The sequence below is a fragment of the Nerophis lumbriciformis genome, linkage group LG15, assembly GCF_033978685.3.
Source record: "Nerophis lumbriciformis linkage group LG15, RoL_Nlum_v2.1, whole genome shotgun sequence".
In the NCBI taxonomy this organism is placed as follows: Eukaryota; Metazoa; Chordata; class Actinopteri; order Syngnathiformes; family Syngnathidae; genus Nerophis; species Nerophis lumbriciformis.
This window is the reverse complement of record NC_084562.2, coordinates 13,435,474-13,451,666: the sequence shown is the minus strand read 5'-3', so window position 1 is coordinate 13,451,666 and position 16,193 is coordinate 13,435,474. Positions and strand designations below refer to the sequence as shown.

Here is a 16,193-nt window from a genome sequence, read left to right as displayed (position 1 = left end):
GTTATGTTAGTTAACGATTGGGAGTGAAAACCAACGGAAAGTGTCAGAACTCTGTCAATCCAACAGATTTTTTTTCGTAAGAAGTTTTCTGAGAACCCCTTAAAACATTCTCATAATCATATTGGTGAATCAGGCCCATTGTCCTGAGTGGCCGTAGTCGATTCGCGAGGGTTAAATTCTGAGACCATTCGAGGATAGCAAATGAACGTGAGTAATTGATAGGCCCATAAATATTATCTTGAACTCTGGCTCAATCCTGAACTCTCCTTTAAGCCACTCATTGATCTCATTGTTAAAAAAAAACACTTTGGGCCTGATTTACTAAAATCCAAATACCATGCGCTAAACTATGAATTAGCATGCACTATAGAGGGCTTTGGATTTTTGGCTAAAGTTTCTCACAATGCATTGCCAGAAGCCATATTGAAGAGTTACACGTACAATTTCCTAAATATTCAGTGGAAAACAACATTGCACCATCTTTGATACGATGGAGAAATACTGTGAGTCATTGGATAAGAAGTCCCTTTGTTGTTACAAGGAGAAAACAGTCGTAATTGGATACAAGGATCCGTACAAGAATGACAATGACGATCTTCCCTCCATTTTTCAACCAAGTCCACTTTATACCTTGAAGGACTTTCAAAATGAAAGTCTAGAAAGCTTTGACCGCACAAACCAAACGTTTGTGTTTATCTCTAAAAACCCAATAGACATTGTGTCGTCAAACCAGGCCAGAGTAATGCACTCTCAGAAATGATCCGACCCAAGTCTGACACCCTGGATAATCACGGATAACCAATCAACACACTGTGACTGAAAGGCAGGATTGGGAGAATGATGTTCTTAGGTCACTTTTGTTTTTTCATATGTAAAGGCTACAGTCCGGATGAGAGAAGTGAGTACTATTTTTATCAATACAATCACAATCAAAGTTCTTCGACCAAGCACATCAAGTTAATGCAAAGTAGGGCTGTCATATATTTTAGATCCATTTTCATTTACAACATTTTCTTAATTACTTGAAATGAAATGATCCGAAGAAGTCGTCTTAGCATGTCACATCTCGGTTGATTGCAGCAATTAATGCTCGTCGTCTTTTTTTTTTCCAGAAATACACTAAAGGATGCACTAAAAGCTAGGAATGTCTCTCCCACCTCGATCGGGGCATTTGACAATCACACACGTCGTCGGCATTATGCGTATCACTACTTGAATGATCAGCAACAATGTATGTATTATAGCCATTGTGGGAAATGTATAAAAATCTGAACCCCTCTATTAGTGGGTGTGTTGCGTGTCACCTACTTAGACTGCATGTACAATTGAAAAGTAGTGCAGGCCGCCTTATTTAAATGAGGTTTTTAGCGTGTTAGACTGACATTATGTGCCTTCCACATTCATGTTAAAGGCCTATTGAAACCCACTACTACCGACCACGCAGTCTGATAGTTTATATATCAATGATGAAATCTTAACATTGCAACACATGCCAATACAGCCGGGTTAGCTTACTAAAGTGCAATTTTAAATTTTGCGCAAAATATCCAGCTGAAAACGTCTCGGTATGATGACGCCTGCGCGTGACGTCACGGATTGTAGAGGACATTTTGGGACAGCATGGTGGCCAGCTATTAAGTCGTCTGTTTTCATCGCAAAATTCCACAGTATTCTGGACATCTGTGTTGGTAAATCTTTTGCAATTTGTTCAATGAACAATGGAGACAGAAAAGAAGAAAGCTGTAGGTGGGAAGCGGTGTATTGCGGCAGGTGTTGTGCCGGATAACGCACCCCGCTGTAGAATGCACCCCCTGACTGTTGTGCCGGATAACACAGCCGGTGTTTCATTGTTTACATTCCCGAAAGATGACAGTCAAGCTTTACCATTGGCCTGTGGAGAACTGGGACAACAGAGACTCTTACCAGGAGGACTTTGAGTTGGATGCGCAGACGCGGTACCGTGAGTACGCATGCAGCTGCGGCTTCCAAACATTTGATCGCTTGCCCGTACGTTCGTGCCGCTATGTGCATGTCACGTACGTAACTTTGGGGAAATATATGTGCTGTATGAACTTTGGGGAGGTGAACGGTACTTTGGGCTGTGGGATTGAGTGTGTTGTGCAGGTGTTTGAGTTGTATTGGCGGGTTATATGGACGGGAGGGGGGAGGTGTTTGTTACGCGGGATTAATTTGTGGCATATTAAATATAAGCCTGGTTGTGTTGTGGCTAATAGAGTATATATATGTCTTGTGTTTATTTACTGTTTTAGTCATTTCCAGCTGAATATCAGGTCCCACCCACCTCTCACAGCATCTTCCCTATCTGAATCGCTCTCACTGCCCTCTAGTCCTTCACTCTCACTTTCCTCATCCACAAATCTTTCATCCTCGCTCAAATTAATGGGGAAATCGTCGCTTTCTCGGTCCGAATTGCTCTCGCTGCTGGTGGTCATGACTGTAAACAATGTGCGGATGTGAGGAGCTCCACAACCTGTGACGTCACGCGCATATCGTCTGCTACTTCCGGTACAGGCAAGGCTTTTTTATCAGTGACCAAAAGTTGCGAACTTTATCGTCGATGTTCTCTACTAAATCCTTTCAGCAAAAATATGGCAATATCGCAAAATGATCAAGTATGACACATAGAATGGACCTGATATCCCAGTTTAAATAAGAAAATCGCATTTCAGTAGGCCTTTAATATGAGTGTGATGTTGTTGAACTAGCATTAATTACCTATAATATTCAACAATTTTTCTGCAATATAGAATCACAGTCTATAGACAACGGAAACTATTTTCAGCGCGCTGATGGTGCGCTCGGCAGGGAGGCAACGGACCATCTCAACAGATTACAATTATCCAATTGGAAGAAAATGCCTAGTGGCCTAGTGGTTAGAGTGTCCGCCCTGAGATCGGTAGGTTGTGAGTTCAAATCCCGGCCGAGTCATACCAAAGACTATAAAAAAAATGGGACCCATTACCTCCCTGCTTGGCACTCAGCATCAAGGGTTGGAATTGGGGGTTAAATCACCAAAAAATGATTCCCGGGCGCGGCCACCGCTGCTGCCCACTGCTCCCCTCACCTCCCAGGGGGTGATCAAGGGTGATGGGTCAAATGCAGAGAATAATCTCGCCACACATAGTGTGTGTGTGTGTGACAATCATTGGTACTTTAACTTTTTAACTTTATATTGAAATATATTTTTTCAAATAGCAGATACAATTACAGAGTCAATTTTAAAATTATTTTACTCGTTTTTAAATCCTTACGTGGTCTTGCCTCACCTTACCTTTCTGAGCTGCTCCACCTCTATGCCCCCATCCGGTCCCTCAGGTCAGCTGATCAGCTGCTCCTGGAGGTACCCAAATCAAAGCGCAAGCTTAGAGGGGACAGAGCCTTCTCTGTTGCTGGTCCCAAACTCTGGAACGATCTCCCTCTCCATGTGAGACAGGCCCCTTCTGTGGCTACTTTTAAGACCCTTCTTAAAACCCATTCTTATTCCCTGGTTTTTAACCCAGCATGAGACTTTAAACTGTTTTTAACTTTTTAACTGTTTTTTTAACTTTTTAACTGCTTTTTATCTAACATATTATTCTTAAGATCATTTGTATTTGCTTTTTCAATGTGCATTTTACCTCTGTTTTAAATGTTATTTTTTAGTCTGTCCTTTGCCTGTATTTCTTTGTGGTGTACAGCCCTTTGTTCTTCAACTGTGGTTGTTTTTAAAGGGCTTTATAAATAAAGTTGGTATGGTATGGTATGGTATGGTAATATATCTGCTATATGAAAAAAACACTAGCAGACACCAAAACACATCAATCGTATTTGTTTTAATCAGCCCCTTAAGTCATCCAGCAGCTATGAAATTATAAAATGATATTGCTGAATAGACAATATGTCTAATACTTTTTTTTTCTTTCTGGAAGTCCATATATGTTGGCAAGCATTGTCCGTTTTTGTAGCGCGAGCACCTCTTATCTCACAGCCTTCTGCGCAACTGCCAATTTGCAAGTACTTTTCAGACGTACTAAAAATAGACGCCAAATAGCACTGGCAAAACAGTGATCAGTCTTGATAGATCACACTGCGTGTGCTGAATATCTTTATTTGCATCGTCTCCTCCCAGTATTGTGGACGTTCTGATGATCAGCACATATTCTGCATATTAATGTAGACAGACACGCTAAATGGATTGCACTCCTTATTCTGCTCACTCGAGAGACACACTCCAAGTTTAGTCGATCAGCTTTATCAAGTTTGCACATGTTTTAGTACACGCACAGCTTTAGTAGATCAGGCCCTTTATTTGCTCAGTTGACTGTTTTACACTTCAAATCAGAAAAATAATAATTTCTCAAAATTGATTATGCTGATGTTATATTTTAAATCACCCCTGACACAAACCTTAGGCCACTTAACCCCTCTGTAAATATTATCAGAATATTACTGACTTAGGGTAATTGAGATACATTTTTAAGAAATAAAATATTTTTGACAAAGATCTGCAAAGTACTAGGGTCACAACAAATGCGGAATTTTACAAAATTATTATTTACACATTTTATCTATCTATCTATCTATATATATATATATATATATATATATATATATAAATTGTTAAAATATTTAATTTTTTTTAAAATGACAATTGTAGTTCGTCAGTAATTTAGGCCTACATTCCGTAACTATGACATATTGTTCTAGCCTCTGATGAATATTAAGATATTATAAATATCAGGTTTTTTTCAGTATGATCAACACAGTTCTACACCACTGCAAACAACAACTTCAAATATGACAATATTATCCATTTTCAACTTTTTTCCACACTGTCAACTTTGTTTTTAGCTAAACAACAAAGTGCCCCTGTTCTTCACAACACAATATGTCATACTGACCTGAAACTTTGTCCTGGCCACATAATAGCACATCCTCTGGATCACACGGATGGCCCGTCTGTGAGACTCAGTTAGTCTGTTGAAAGGATTTCACATGAAAAAAAGTTTGATTATTCCTATGTATTACTGTCTAAAATGAAGAAACCATCCATAGCAATATTTCACTTCAAATAAATATATATCATGGTGTCAAGAAGAGAGAGGGGTCATATTATGATTTGTTTTCTACATTTAAAACACTTCCTTGTGGTCTACATAACATGTAATATTGGTTCTTTTGTCAAAATGTTGCATAGATTATGTTTTACAGATCATCTTCAAGCTGCTTTCTGACCGTCTCCTCAGGATGTGATGTTTTGTAGGAGGTCTTATTTACGTGCTTCCACTTCGACAGTGTCTTCTCCCCGTCATCTTTGTTGTGGTTTTTAGGGCTTTCTATATTTAGACCACTAAGTTATCGGAGTATGCATGTGCACGTACGAGCCCATCTGCCCCACAACAAGAGGATATAGAAAAAGAATGAACTCATTGACTACAACGTCGGACTACAATGGCGGACTCGGAAAAAGCTCTTCGGGTAAATCTCTACCATCTATGAAGATATTGGGAAAAACGTTACAAATTGGAAAAATTCCAAATAGCTCGTTTGGAGGAAGTATGAAGGAAGCCAAAATTGCTTTATTAATATCTCTGCCATGCCTCCATGGTTTGATTTAACATTTTCTGGACTTATGCAGATCACAAATACACAAAAACAGGTACCAATATGTAAGAAAAGTTGGTTTTGCATAATAGGTCTCCTTTGAGTGCTTATTATGATCATCTATTTCAAATTGTGACATCAAAGTAATCATTAGGTAATTTTAATACACTGTGTTCCAAATTATTATGCAAGGTACATTTTACTCAAAGTTTCAGAAATAATTGATGCAAATGTCAGTCAGTATAATTTTCAAGTCATCAGTCGTTAGAGTTTAGTTAACATTTTAATTGAACAAATCTCGAAATGATAACAGTATTTTTACAATAAATTAATACAATAAATAACCCAAAGTCCTCTGTTCCAACCTATTAAAGGCCTACTGAAATGAATTTTTTTTATTTAAACGGGGATAGCAGATCCATTCTATGTGTCATACTTGATCATTTCGCGATATTGCCATATTTTTGCTGAAAGGATTTAGTAGAGAACATCGACGATAAAGTTCGCAACTTTTGGTCGCTGATAAAAAAAAGCCTTACCTGTACCGGAAATAGCGTGACGTCACAAGTTGAAAGTCTCCTCACATTTCCCCATTGTTTACACCAGCAGCGAGAGCGATTCGGACCGAGAAAGCGACGATTACCCCATTAATTTGAGCGAGGATGAAAGATTTGTGGATGAGGAACGTGAGAGTGAAGGACTAGAGTGCAGTGCAGGACGTATCTTTTTTCGCTCTGACCGTAACTTAGGTACAAGGGCTCATTGGATTCCACACTCTCTCCTTTTTCTATTGTGGATCACGGATTTGTATTTTAAACCACCTCGGATACTATATCCTCTGGAAAATGAGAGTCGAGAACGCGAAATGGACATTCACAGTGACTTTTATCTAGACGACAATACATCGGCGAAGCACTTTAGCTACGGAGCTAACGTGATAGCATCGTGCTTAAATGCAGATAGAAACAAAATAAATAAACCCCTGACTGGTAGGATAGACAGAATATCAACAATACTACCAAACCCTGGACCTGTAACCACACGGTTAATGCTGTACCGCCTGTTGAAGCCTAGCAATGCTGTTGCTAACGACGCCATTGAAGCTAACTTAGCTACGGGACCTCGACAGAGCTATGCTAAAAACATTAGCTCTCCACCTACGCCAGCTCTCATCTGCTCATCACCACCCGTGCTCACCTGCGTTCCAGCGATCGACGGCGCGACGAAAGACTTCACCCGATCGGCGGCCCGGAGACGGAGGAAGTCAAGGTGAGGACAGCAAAGCTGTAGTCACGGTAGCGCGTCTGCTAACCAACTCAAAGTCCTCCTGGTTGTGTTGCTGTAGCCAGACGCTAATACACGATCCCACCTACAGCTTTCTTCTTTGCAGTCTCCATTGTTAATTGAACAAATTCCAAAAGATTCACCAACACAGATGTCCAGAATACTGTGGAATTTTGCGATGTAAACAGAGCTGTTTGTATTGGGATACAATGGTGTCCGAATACTTCCGCTTCAACCCTTGACGTCACGCGCAAACGTCATCATACCTAGACGTTTTCAACCGGAAGTTTCCCGGGAAATTTAAAATTGCACTTTATAAGTTAACCCGACCGTATTGGCATGTGTTGCAATGTTAAGATTTCATCATTGATATATACACTATCAGACTGCGTGATCTGTAGTTGTGGGTTTCAGTAGGCCTTTAAGCACAACAACGTTTCAAGACATTTTATAGGCTGGAAAGAACTCAAAATGGTCACATGTTGAAATTGTAAACATTATAAGACCATTTCAATTAGAATATTTTTGATTGAAATAACTTTTCAACAAACAGGCTGAGTTACTTGTTAATTTAGGATCCCTTGCTTGATTTCACTTTCATAAGCGTTGCGTCCATTGAACTTGTGAGTTCTTGAACAGTTTCAGCTTTAATTTCTTTGCAGGGTGTTAGAATCGCATCCCAGGGCTGCTGCTTGGATATGAACTGTCTCCCACCCTCATAGATCCTTGGCAAAACAAATGGCAGAACAAAGGCTACTCAAATAGTGAAAAGTAAGTGTTGTTTTGTTTTTTTAGTAAGCAGCAAGCTGTGCTTCTGGCTGCAAAGCATTGCACTTTCAAGTACAACAATGAGTAGATGAGTGTTATGTGTGTGCATATGTGTAAAGAAATGCACACTGAAATTCAAGTATTTCTTTTATTTATATATATATATATATATATATATATACACACACATATATAGCTAGAATTCACTGAAAGTCAAGTATTTGTTATATATATATATATATATATATATATATATATATATATATATATATATATATATATATATGAAATACTTTTGGTGAATTCTAGATGTAAATATACTCCTCCCCTCTTAACCACGCCCCCTCCCCACCCTCGACGACGCCCCCCACCCCCCAACCCCCCATCTCCCGAATTCGGAGGTCTCAAGGTTGGCAAGTATGTTGGGACATTGTGGCCATTCACCAACCATCCTCTGCTCCAGCCATCTGGGCCATCTAGTGTTGCACGGCACTCATCGGTAAACACAACTGTTTAAGAATGAGTCTTCATGTATTCCTGAGCCCACTGCAACCGTTTCTGCTTGTGAGCATTGTTCAGGGGTGGCCAAATATTAGCTTTAAGCACACTTGCAAACTTCTTGAGGATCCTACGCCTTAGTAATAGCTCTTTGCTGCTTTGCAATGGCCTTTTGGCAGCTTCTCTCTTAATCCAATGAAGTTGTCTGGCAGAGACTTTTTTTTATTTTGCCTTTAACTGCACAAACTCTCCTGCGCTCTAAATTAGCAACACATTTCTTTACAGTTCGATGATCACGCATACGTTTTTTGGAAAAATCCAATCATACCCTGAGCAAGGTAGTGTACTATCTTACGCTTTTCAGCAGCAGAGGGATCGTTTTTATTCCCCATATCGCTTGAAACCTGTGGCCTGCTTAAAGGTCTACTGAAATGCGATTTTCTTATTTAAACAGGGATAGCAGGTCCATTCTATGTGTCATACTTGATCATTTCGCCATATTGCCATATTTTTGCTGAAAGGATTTAGTAGAGAACATCGACGATAAAGTTTGCAACTTTTGGTCGCTGATAAAAAAGCCTTGCTTGTACCAGAAGTAGCAGACGATATGCGCGTGACGTCACAGGTTGTGGAGCTCCTCACATCTGCACATTGTTTACAATCATGGCCACCAGCAGCGAGAGCGATTCGGACCGAGAAAGCGACGATTTCCCCATTAATTTGAGCGAGGATGAAAGATTTGTGGATGAGGAAAGTGAGAGTGAAGGACTAGAGGGCAGTGGGAGCGATTCAGATAGGGAAGATGCTGTGAGAGGTGGGTGGGACCTGATATTCAGCTGGGAATGACTAAAACAGTAAATAAACACAAGACATATATATACTCTATTAGCCACAACACAACCAGGCTTATATTCAATATGCCACAAATTAATCCCGCATAACAAACACCTCCCCCCTCTCGTCCATATAACCCACCAATACAACTCAAACACCTGCACAACACACTCAATCCCACAGCCCAAAGTACCGTTCAACTCCCCAAAGTTCATACAGCACATATATTTCCCCAAAGTCCCCAAAGTTACGTACGTGACATGCACATAGCGGCACGCACGTACGGGCAAGCGATCAAATGTTTGGAAGCCGCAGCTGCATGCGTACTCACCGTACCGCGTTTGCGCATCCAACTCAAAGTCCTCCTGGTAAGAGTCTCTGTTGTCCCAGTTCTCCACAGGCCAATGGTAAAGCTTGACTGTCATCTTTCGGGAATGTAAACAATGAAACACCGGCTGTGTTATCTGGCACAACAGTCAGGGGATGCATTCTACGGCGGGGGTGCGTTATCCAGCACAACACCTGCCGCAATACACCGCTTCCCACCTACAGCTTTCTTCTTTGCTGTCTCCATTGTTCATTGAACAAATTGCAAAAGATTCACCAACACAGATGTCCAGAATACTGTGGAATTTTGCGATGAAGACAGACGACTTAATAGCTGGCCACCATGCTGTCCCAAAATGTCCTCTACAATCCGTGATGTCACGCGCAGGCGTCATCATACCGAGACGTTTTCAGCAGGATATTTCGCGCAAAATTTAAAATTGCACTTTAGTAAGCTAACCCGGCCATATTGGCATGTGTTGTTGCAATGTTAAGATTTCATCATTGATATATAAACTATCAGACTGCGTGGTCGGTAGTAGTGGGTTTCAGTAGGCCTTTAATAATGTGGAACATCACTTTCAACCAGTTTCCCTTTGATTGGGCTCACCTGGGAGACTATTTATCACAGGTGTCTGAGATTGATGTCAATGATCTACAGAGCCTTGAGACAGAATACCATCCATGAGTGTACTGGAAAAACAAAAAAATCTATGTTTTTGTCTCTTAAATCTAATTTGCATAATAATTTGGAACACAGTGTAGCTGAATAGAAATGAATCCAGCATTCATTAACATTAAGTTTAATATAATAAGGCTTTCTACCAAGAAACAGACCATAAGCCTCAGTTTAGAGGTAATACATGTATTTTCACATAGTTATGCTGATTATAAATAAAAACAATTGTTTCCCTAAAGAAAATGATCGTCAAGCCAGTAAATTGCAAAAATTAAATGTAAGCATAAATTAACTTTAAAAAAAAATACAATAAAAAATTGGCTGTTGGAATTTAGCTGTTTGATGACATCTTCACGAAAAAGACTTAAAGGGGGAACACAATTGGTATGATGAACTATTGCTACCCGTCAGGGTTCATTACACAAACAGCAAAACAACAACAAAAGAGAAAAACATAATTATGTGGAGGAGCAATGTGTATATAATATTTATATTTGGCTTTGGCTTGAACTGGCGTTGCTATCAGCCAGTCGCTGCAGCGGAATGTAGAAATAGGCTTATATCATGAATGCTGGGCATTGTGAAATAAAATAGAACGCCATTATCCACCGCAAAAGGGTGAACGGATAGACAGACACAATTTTTTCTTCCACTTGAACAAGGTTGAAGAATGAAAAAAAAATCCTTATCTTGATCAGGGTAAGTGTATAAATCCTAATCCAACACAGAGGATTTTTAGTTTTAACAATGCTTTTATCATTTTCCTTTGAGCAAGGGGAGGCTTACTAGACTTACACCAGTGATGAAATACATCTACCCACTAGACACTCGATATCTTAGAGCTTTTGAACATATCAAATCGTACATATTCCATACAAAAGCTGATACATAGCGCAGCCAGATTGTGAAAAAGACAGAGCTTCTGGCAGGCACAGATAACTCAAAGAGACTGGAAGAAAGAAATTGAAGGAGCACTTTGTAGTGTGGATGTTCCATCAGTGTCCTATGCTGCCGATTGTGATCTGTCATGAGTGAGATCCTTTAGTTTTTGCCCTCACTTCTCCCGTGTCCCGGGAATTTTTTGTAAAAACCAAAAACAACATATTGAGAAAATAAAAATATCGACCTTATCACTCTAATACCCTTGGTATCCACAATACCAATTTATGGATGGATCCACACTCTAACATGTTGTGTACTGACTGTGACAAAGCTGGCACACCAACAGTTGTTATTATATTATCCTCTCTCTAGAGCAGAGGTGCCAAACTCATTTTAGCGCAGGCGCCGCATGGAGGAAAATCTACGCCCACCTGGGCGGGACGGGTAAAATAACTTAAAAACAAAGACAACGTCAGATTGTTTTCTTTGTTTTTACTTCGGCCCAGACTAGAACAAGCACATTCTGAAAATGTAAGATGTCGCAAATAATCCTCTTGACAAAACACTTCAATTTAGTTGAAAATTCTGAGGGAAAAAAAATGGTGCAGTTTCATAAACACCAAGAAGAACACACTGAACTTAGACTGAACTTGCATCTGCAAAGCAATTAGACTCTAAGTCCCAGCCCATCTAGGATTGAACAAGAAACTAAATAAAGCATACCGTATTTTCCGGACCATAGGGCGCACCGAATTATAAGGCACACTGCAGATGAATGGTCTATTTGTGATCTTTTTTAATATATAAGGCGCACCGGATTATAGGGCGCATTAAAGGGGTCATATTATTATTATTTTTTTCTAAATGTAAAACACTTCCTTGTGGTCTACATAACATGTAATGGTGGTTCTTTGGTCAAAATGTTGCATAGATTATGATTTACAAATCATCTTCAAGCCGCTTTCTGACAGTCGCTTCCGGATGCGCCGGTTTGTGGGCGGTCTTATTCACGTGGCCCACCTTCGGCAGCGTCTTCTCCCCGTCACCTTTGTTGTAGCGGTGTAGCGTGCAAGGACGGGAGTGGAAGGAAGTGTCAAAAGATGGAGCTAACTGTTTTAATACTTAAATCAATAACGGAGCAGCATCAACAAGGCCAGAAATGTGTTACGTGAAAAATCGTCTGACCGGAACTCTCTAATAACTAAAGTTCCTTAGGTGTATAATGTAAACTCACTACACCGGTATGTTTTAGCGCTTACATGGAGAAGTTTACTGACAATTATAAGTAAGAACTTTACGCTACTTTATATTAGAAATGGCAACAGCGGCGGATGAATGTCCCATAACAAGAAGATAGAGAAAAAGAAGAAGCTTATCGACTATGGTGTCAGCACAGACTACAAAGGCGGACTCGCGCAATTTTTCAGGATTTATGCAGATTCCAAATACAGATCAGCAGGTAACAGAAGGTAAAAAAAGTTGCTTTGACTGCCATCATATTGCAGTCTACACGTATCTCTACTGGTCACACTTATCACTACACCATGTACCAAATAAAATTGCTTCGAGGTCGGCAAACAAAACCAGAATTATTCCGTACATTAGGCACAATATTGACTTTTGAGGAAAAAAATGATTTTAAGTGCGCCTTATAGTTCGGAAAATACAGTAAATAAAAACTCTTCTATGTATCAACTACCTCATTTGTCATTTTTACTGTTCACTTTGTTTAAATTTGCACAAGCCCCACTTTACCGTGTACCTCTTGCTTGGTATACTTGGTATACTATTTGCTTGCCTAACAGAATTGCTATTGCAACATCCAGTGGACACATTTAGAACAGCAGTTTCTTTCATTTAAAAATGCAGCTCAATTTTACACTTAGCAAACTCATCTCACAGGCCGGATTGAACCTGTTCGCGGGGCGCATGTTTGACATCCCTGCCCTAGAGTCTAGACTCTTAAAAATCGAATTGTTTATCTCGAGTTGATAACTGCTCACTGTTCCATCTACCGTATTTTTCGGAGTATAAGTCGCACCGGAGTATAAGTCGCACCTGCCGAAAATGCATAATAAAGAAGGAAAAAAGCATATATAAGTCGCACTGGAGCCCGGCCAAACTATGAAAAAAACTGCGACTTATAGTCCGAAAAATACAGTATTTATTTCTTAGTGGGTAGCTGAACTATTAGCATGCCTGCTCCGGTTTACTCTCGGTGTGTTACATGTTTTTGAGTTGAGTTGAGTTTGTGTTTATTTGGAACATGCATGCATACAACATGATACATCACCATTTCCAGTTTCTCTATTCAACATGTTCGAGAAGGAGTAGGAAGAAGTAGAGCTTAATTAATCCTACCCCTTTTCCTTTATATAGCAACTTTTGTCCACTTCCTGTTCTCAATGTATTCACAATATACTCCATAAGTAATAACATTAAAAATAAAGAAATAAATAATAATTAGTGAAGTAAGTTATATTTCTTATGGTGAGATACATAACATTATCTAGAAAATGAATGGATGGATGAAATCATTTCAGAATGTTTATCATAGTTGTTTGTAAACACTAAGTTTGAAGAGTTTTTTGAAGTGAATCATATTAGTACATTGTTTGATTTCTTTGCTTAATCCATTCCATAATTTAAAGGCCTACTGAAACCCACTACTACCGACCACACAGTCTGATAGTTTATATATCAATGATGAAATCTTAACATTGCAACACATGCCAATACGGCCGGGTTAGCTTACTAAAGTGAAATTTTGAATTTTGCGCGAAATATCCTGCTGAAAACGTCTCGGTATGATGACGTCAGCGCGTGACGTCACGGATTGTCGAGGACATTTTGGGACAGCATGGTGGCCAGCTATTAAGTCGTCTGTTTTCATCGCAAATTTCCACAGTATTCTGGACATCTGTGTTGGTGAATATTTTGCAATTTGTTCAATGAACAATGGAGAGAACAAAGAAGAAAGCTGTAGGTGGGAAGCGGTGTATTGCGGGCGGCTGCAGCAACACAAACACAGCCGGTGTTTCATTGTTTACATTCCCGGAAGATGACAGTCAAGCTTTACCATTGGCCTGTGGAGAACTGGGGCAACAGAGACTCTTACCAGGAGGACTTTGAGTTGGATACGCAGACGCGGTACCGTGAGTACGCATGCAGCTGCGGCTTCCAAACCTTTGATCGCTTGCCCGTACGTGCGTGCCGCTATGTGCATGTCACGTATGTAACTTTGGGGAAATATATGTGCTGTATGAACTTTGGGGAGGTGAACGGTACTTTGGGCTGTGGGATTGAGTGTGTTGTGCAGGTGTTTGAGTTGTATTGGCGGGTTATATGGACGGGAGGGGGGAGGTGTTTGTTATGCGGGATTAATTTGTGGCATATTAAATATAAGCCTGGTTGTGTTGTGGCTAATAGAGTATATATATGTCTTGTGTTTATTTACTGTTTTAGTCATTCCCAGCTGAATATCAGGTCCCACCCGACTCTCACAGCATCTTCCCTATCTGAATCGCTCCCACTGCCCTCTAGTCCTTCACTCTCACTTTCCTCATCCACAAATCTTTCATTCTCGCTCAAATTAATGGGGAAATCATCGCTTTCTCGGTCCGAATCGCTCTCGCTGCTGGTGGCCATGATTGTAAACAATGTGCGGATGTGAGGAGCTCCACATTCTGTGACGTCACGCTACTCGTCTGCTACTTCCGGTACAGGCAAGGCTAATTTATCAGCGACCAAAAGTTGCGAACTTTATCGTCGATGTTCTCTACTAAATCCTTTCAGCAAAAATATGGCAATATCGCGAAATGATCAAGTATGACACATAGATTGGACCTGCTATCCCCGTTTGAATAAGAAAATCGCATTTCAGTAGGCCTTTAATTCCACATACTGATATACTGAAGGTCTTAAGTGTTGTACGTGCGTACAAATGTTTTAAATTAAATTTCTCTCTAAGATTATATTTCTCCCGTTTAGCCTCGTCCTTCAGTGATAATGCTATTTAAGATACCAATAAATGCAGTTAATGTGCCTTAATGGAGGTGATTATTAATAAGTTAAAGAAGTGGCTTCACACTAGTGATGGTTCTTTGAAGTGAACAACGGGAGCCGGCTCGCGATGGAGAGAGCCGACTCTTAAACGAGAGCGATTTCTTTTTTTAAAATGGCCTTTTAAAGCCGCATTGTTCAAAATGTGTGGCTGTGGCAGCGTCTGTGTGACTACACAGTCCAGAAGGGGAGAGAGGAATAGTTACACACGCACACACACACACACACACACACACACACACACACTGCAGCGTACACAAACAGGAGTGAGCGAGACAAGAGCGAGAAAAGCGCAAAAGGATTTTACCATTTTCCCAAAGATGAGTGACAGGAGGAAAAGGAGTGAGACTTGGACACATTTTAAAGTGTTAGAGTACGGAGAAGCAGAGTGTACACTTTGTAAAATATACATTTCCACAAACAACCTGCACAGGCGTATGCGAATGAATCATCAAACTAATGGAGTTGGAAAAAAGACCAGCAACTCCTGCAACTGTTGCCGCTCATATGTCTGTAGCACCGGCCAGTATATTACCACCACAGAAACCAGAACTCTATGAGACAGTTTTTTGCAAAAGGCTAGTGTATGACCCCAGCAAAACAGGACTCAATTGATGAGAAACTTTTACAAATCAAAATGTTTTTTTACTTATTTCAAATGAATTTATGTATATGTTATGTGAAGTTTATTAATAAAGCCACATACAGTTGTGATCAAAAGTTGACATACACTTGTAAAGAACATAATGTCATGGCTGTCTTGAGTTTCCAATAATTTATTTTTTGTGTTAGAGTGATTGGAGCACATACTTGTTGGTCACAAAAAAACATTTATGAAGTTTGGTTCTTTTATGAATTTATTATAGGTCTACTGAAAATGTGAGCAAATCTGCTGGGTCAAAAGTATACATACAGCAATGTTAATATTTGGTTACATGTATCTTGGCAAGTTTCACTGCAATAAGGTGCTTTTGGTAGCCATCCACATCACATCACATGGACAAAGATAAGACCTTCTAGAGGTAAGTTCTGTGGTCAGATGAAACAAAAAGTGAGCTGTTTGGCCACAATACCCAGCAAGATGTTTGGAGGAGAAAAGGTGAGGCCTTTAATCCCAGGAAAACCATTCCTACTGTCAAGCATGGTCGTGGTAGTATTATGCTCTGGGCTTGTTTTGCTGCCAATGGAACTGGTGCTTTAAATGGGACAATGAAACAGGAGGTTTACCTCCAAATTATTCAGGACAAACTAAAAT

At 40.0% G+C, this 16,193-nt stretch overlaps 1 protein-coding gene across 2 annotated transcripts in view; it reads right to left on the bottom strand.

Moving 5' to 3' along the window:
* The window catches only part of kcnq1.1 (potassium voltage-gated channel, KQT-like subfamily, member 1.1), a 127,297-nt gene that overhangs the window by 20,567 nt on the left and 90,537 nt on the right, over positions 1 to 16,193 (bottom strand). For both annotated transcript variants that reach the window (XM_061974820.2, XM_061974819.2), the window contains exon 12: positions 4,902 to 4,977. In XM_061974820.2, coding sequence (XP_061830804.2) covers positions 4,902 to 4,977 — 76 coding nt within the window. The remainder of the gene's footprint in view (positions 1 to 4,901; positions 4,978 to 16,193) is intronic.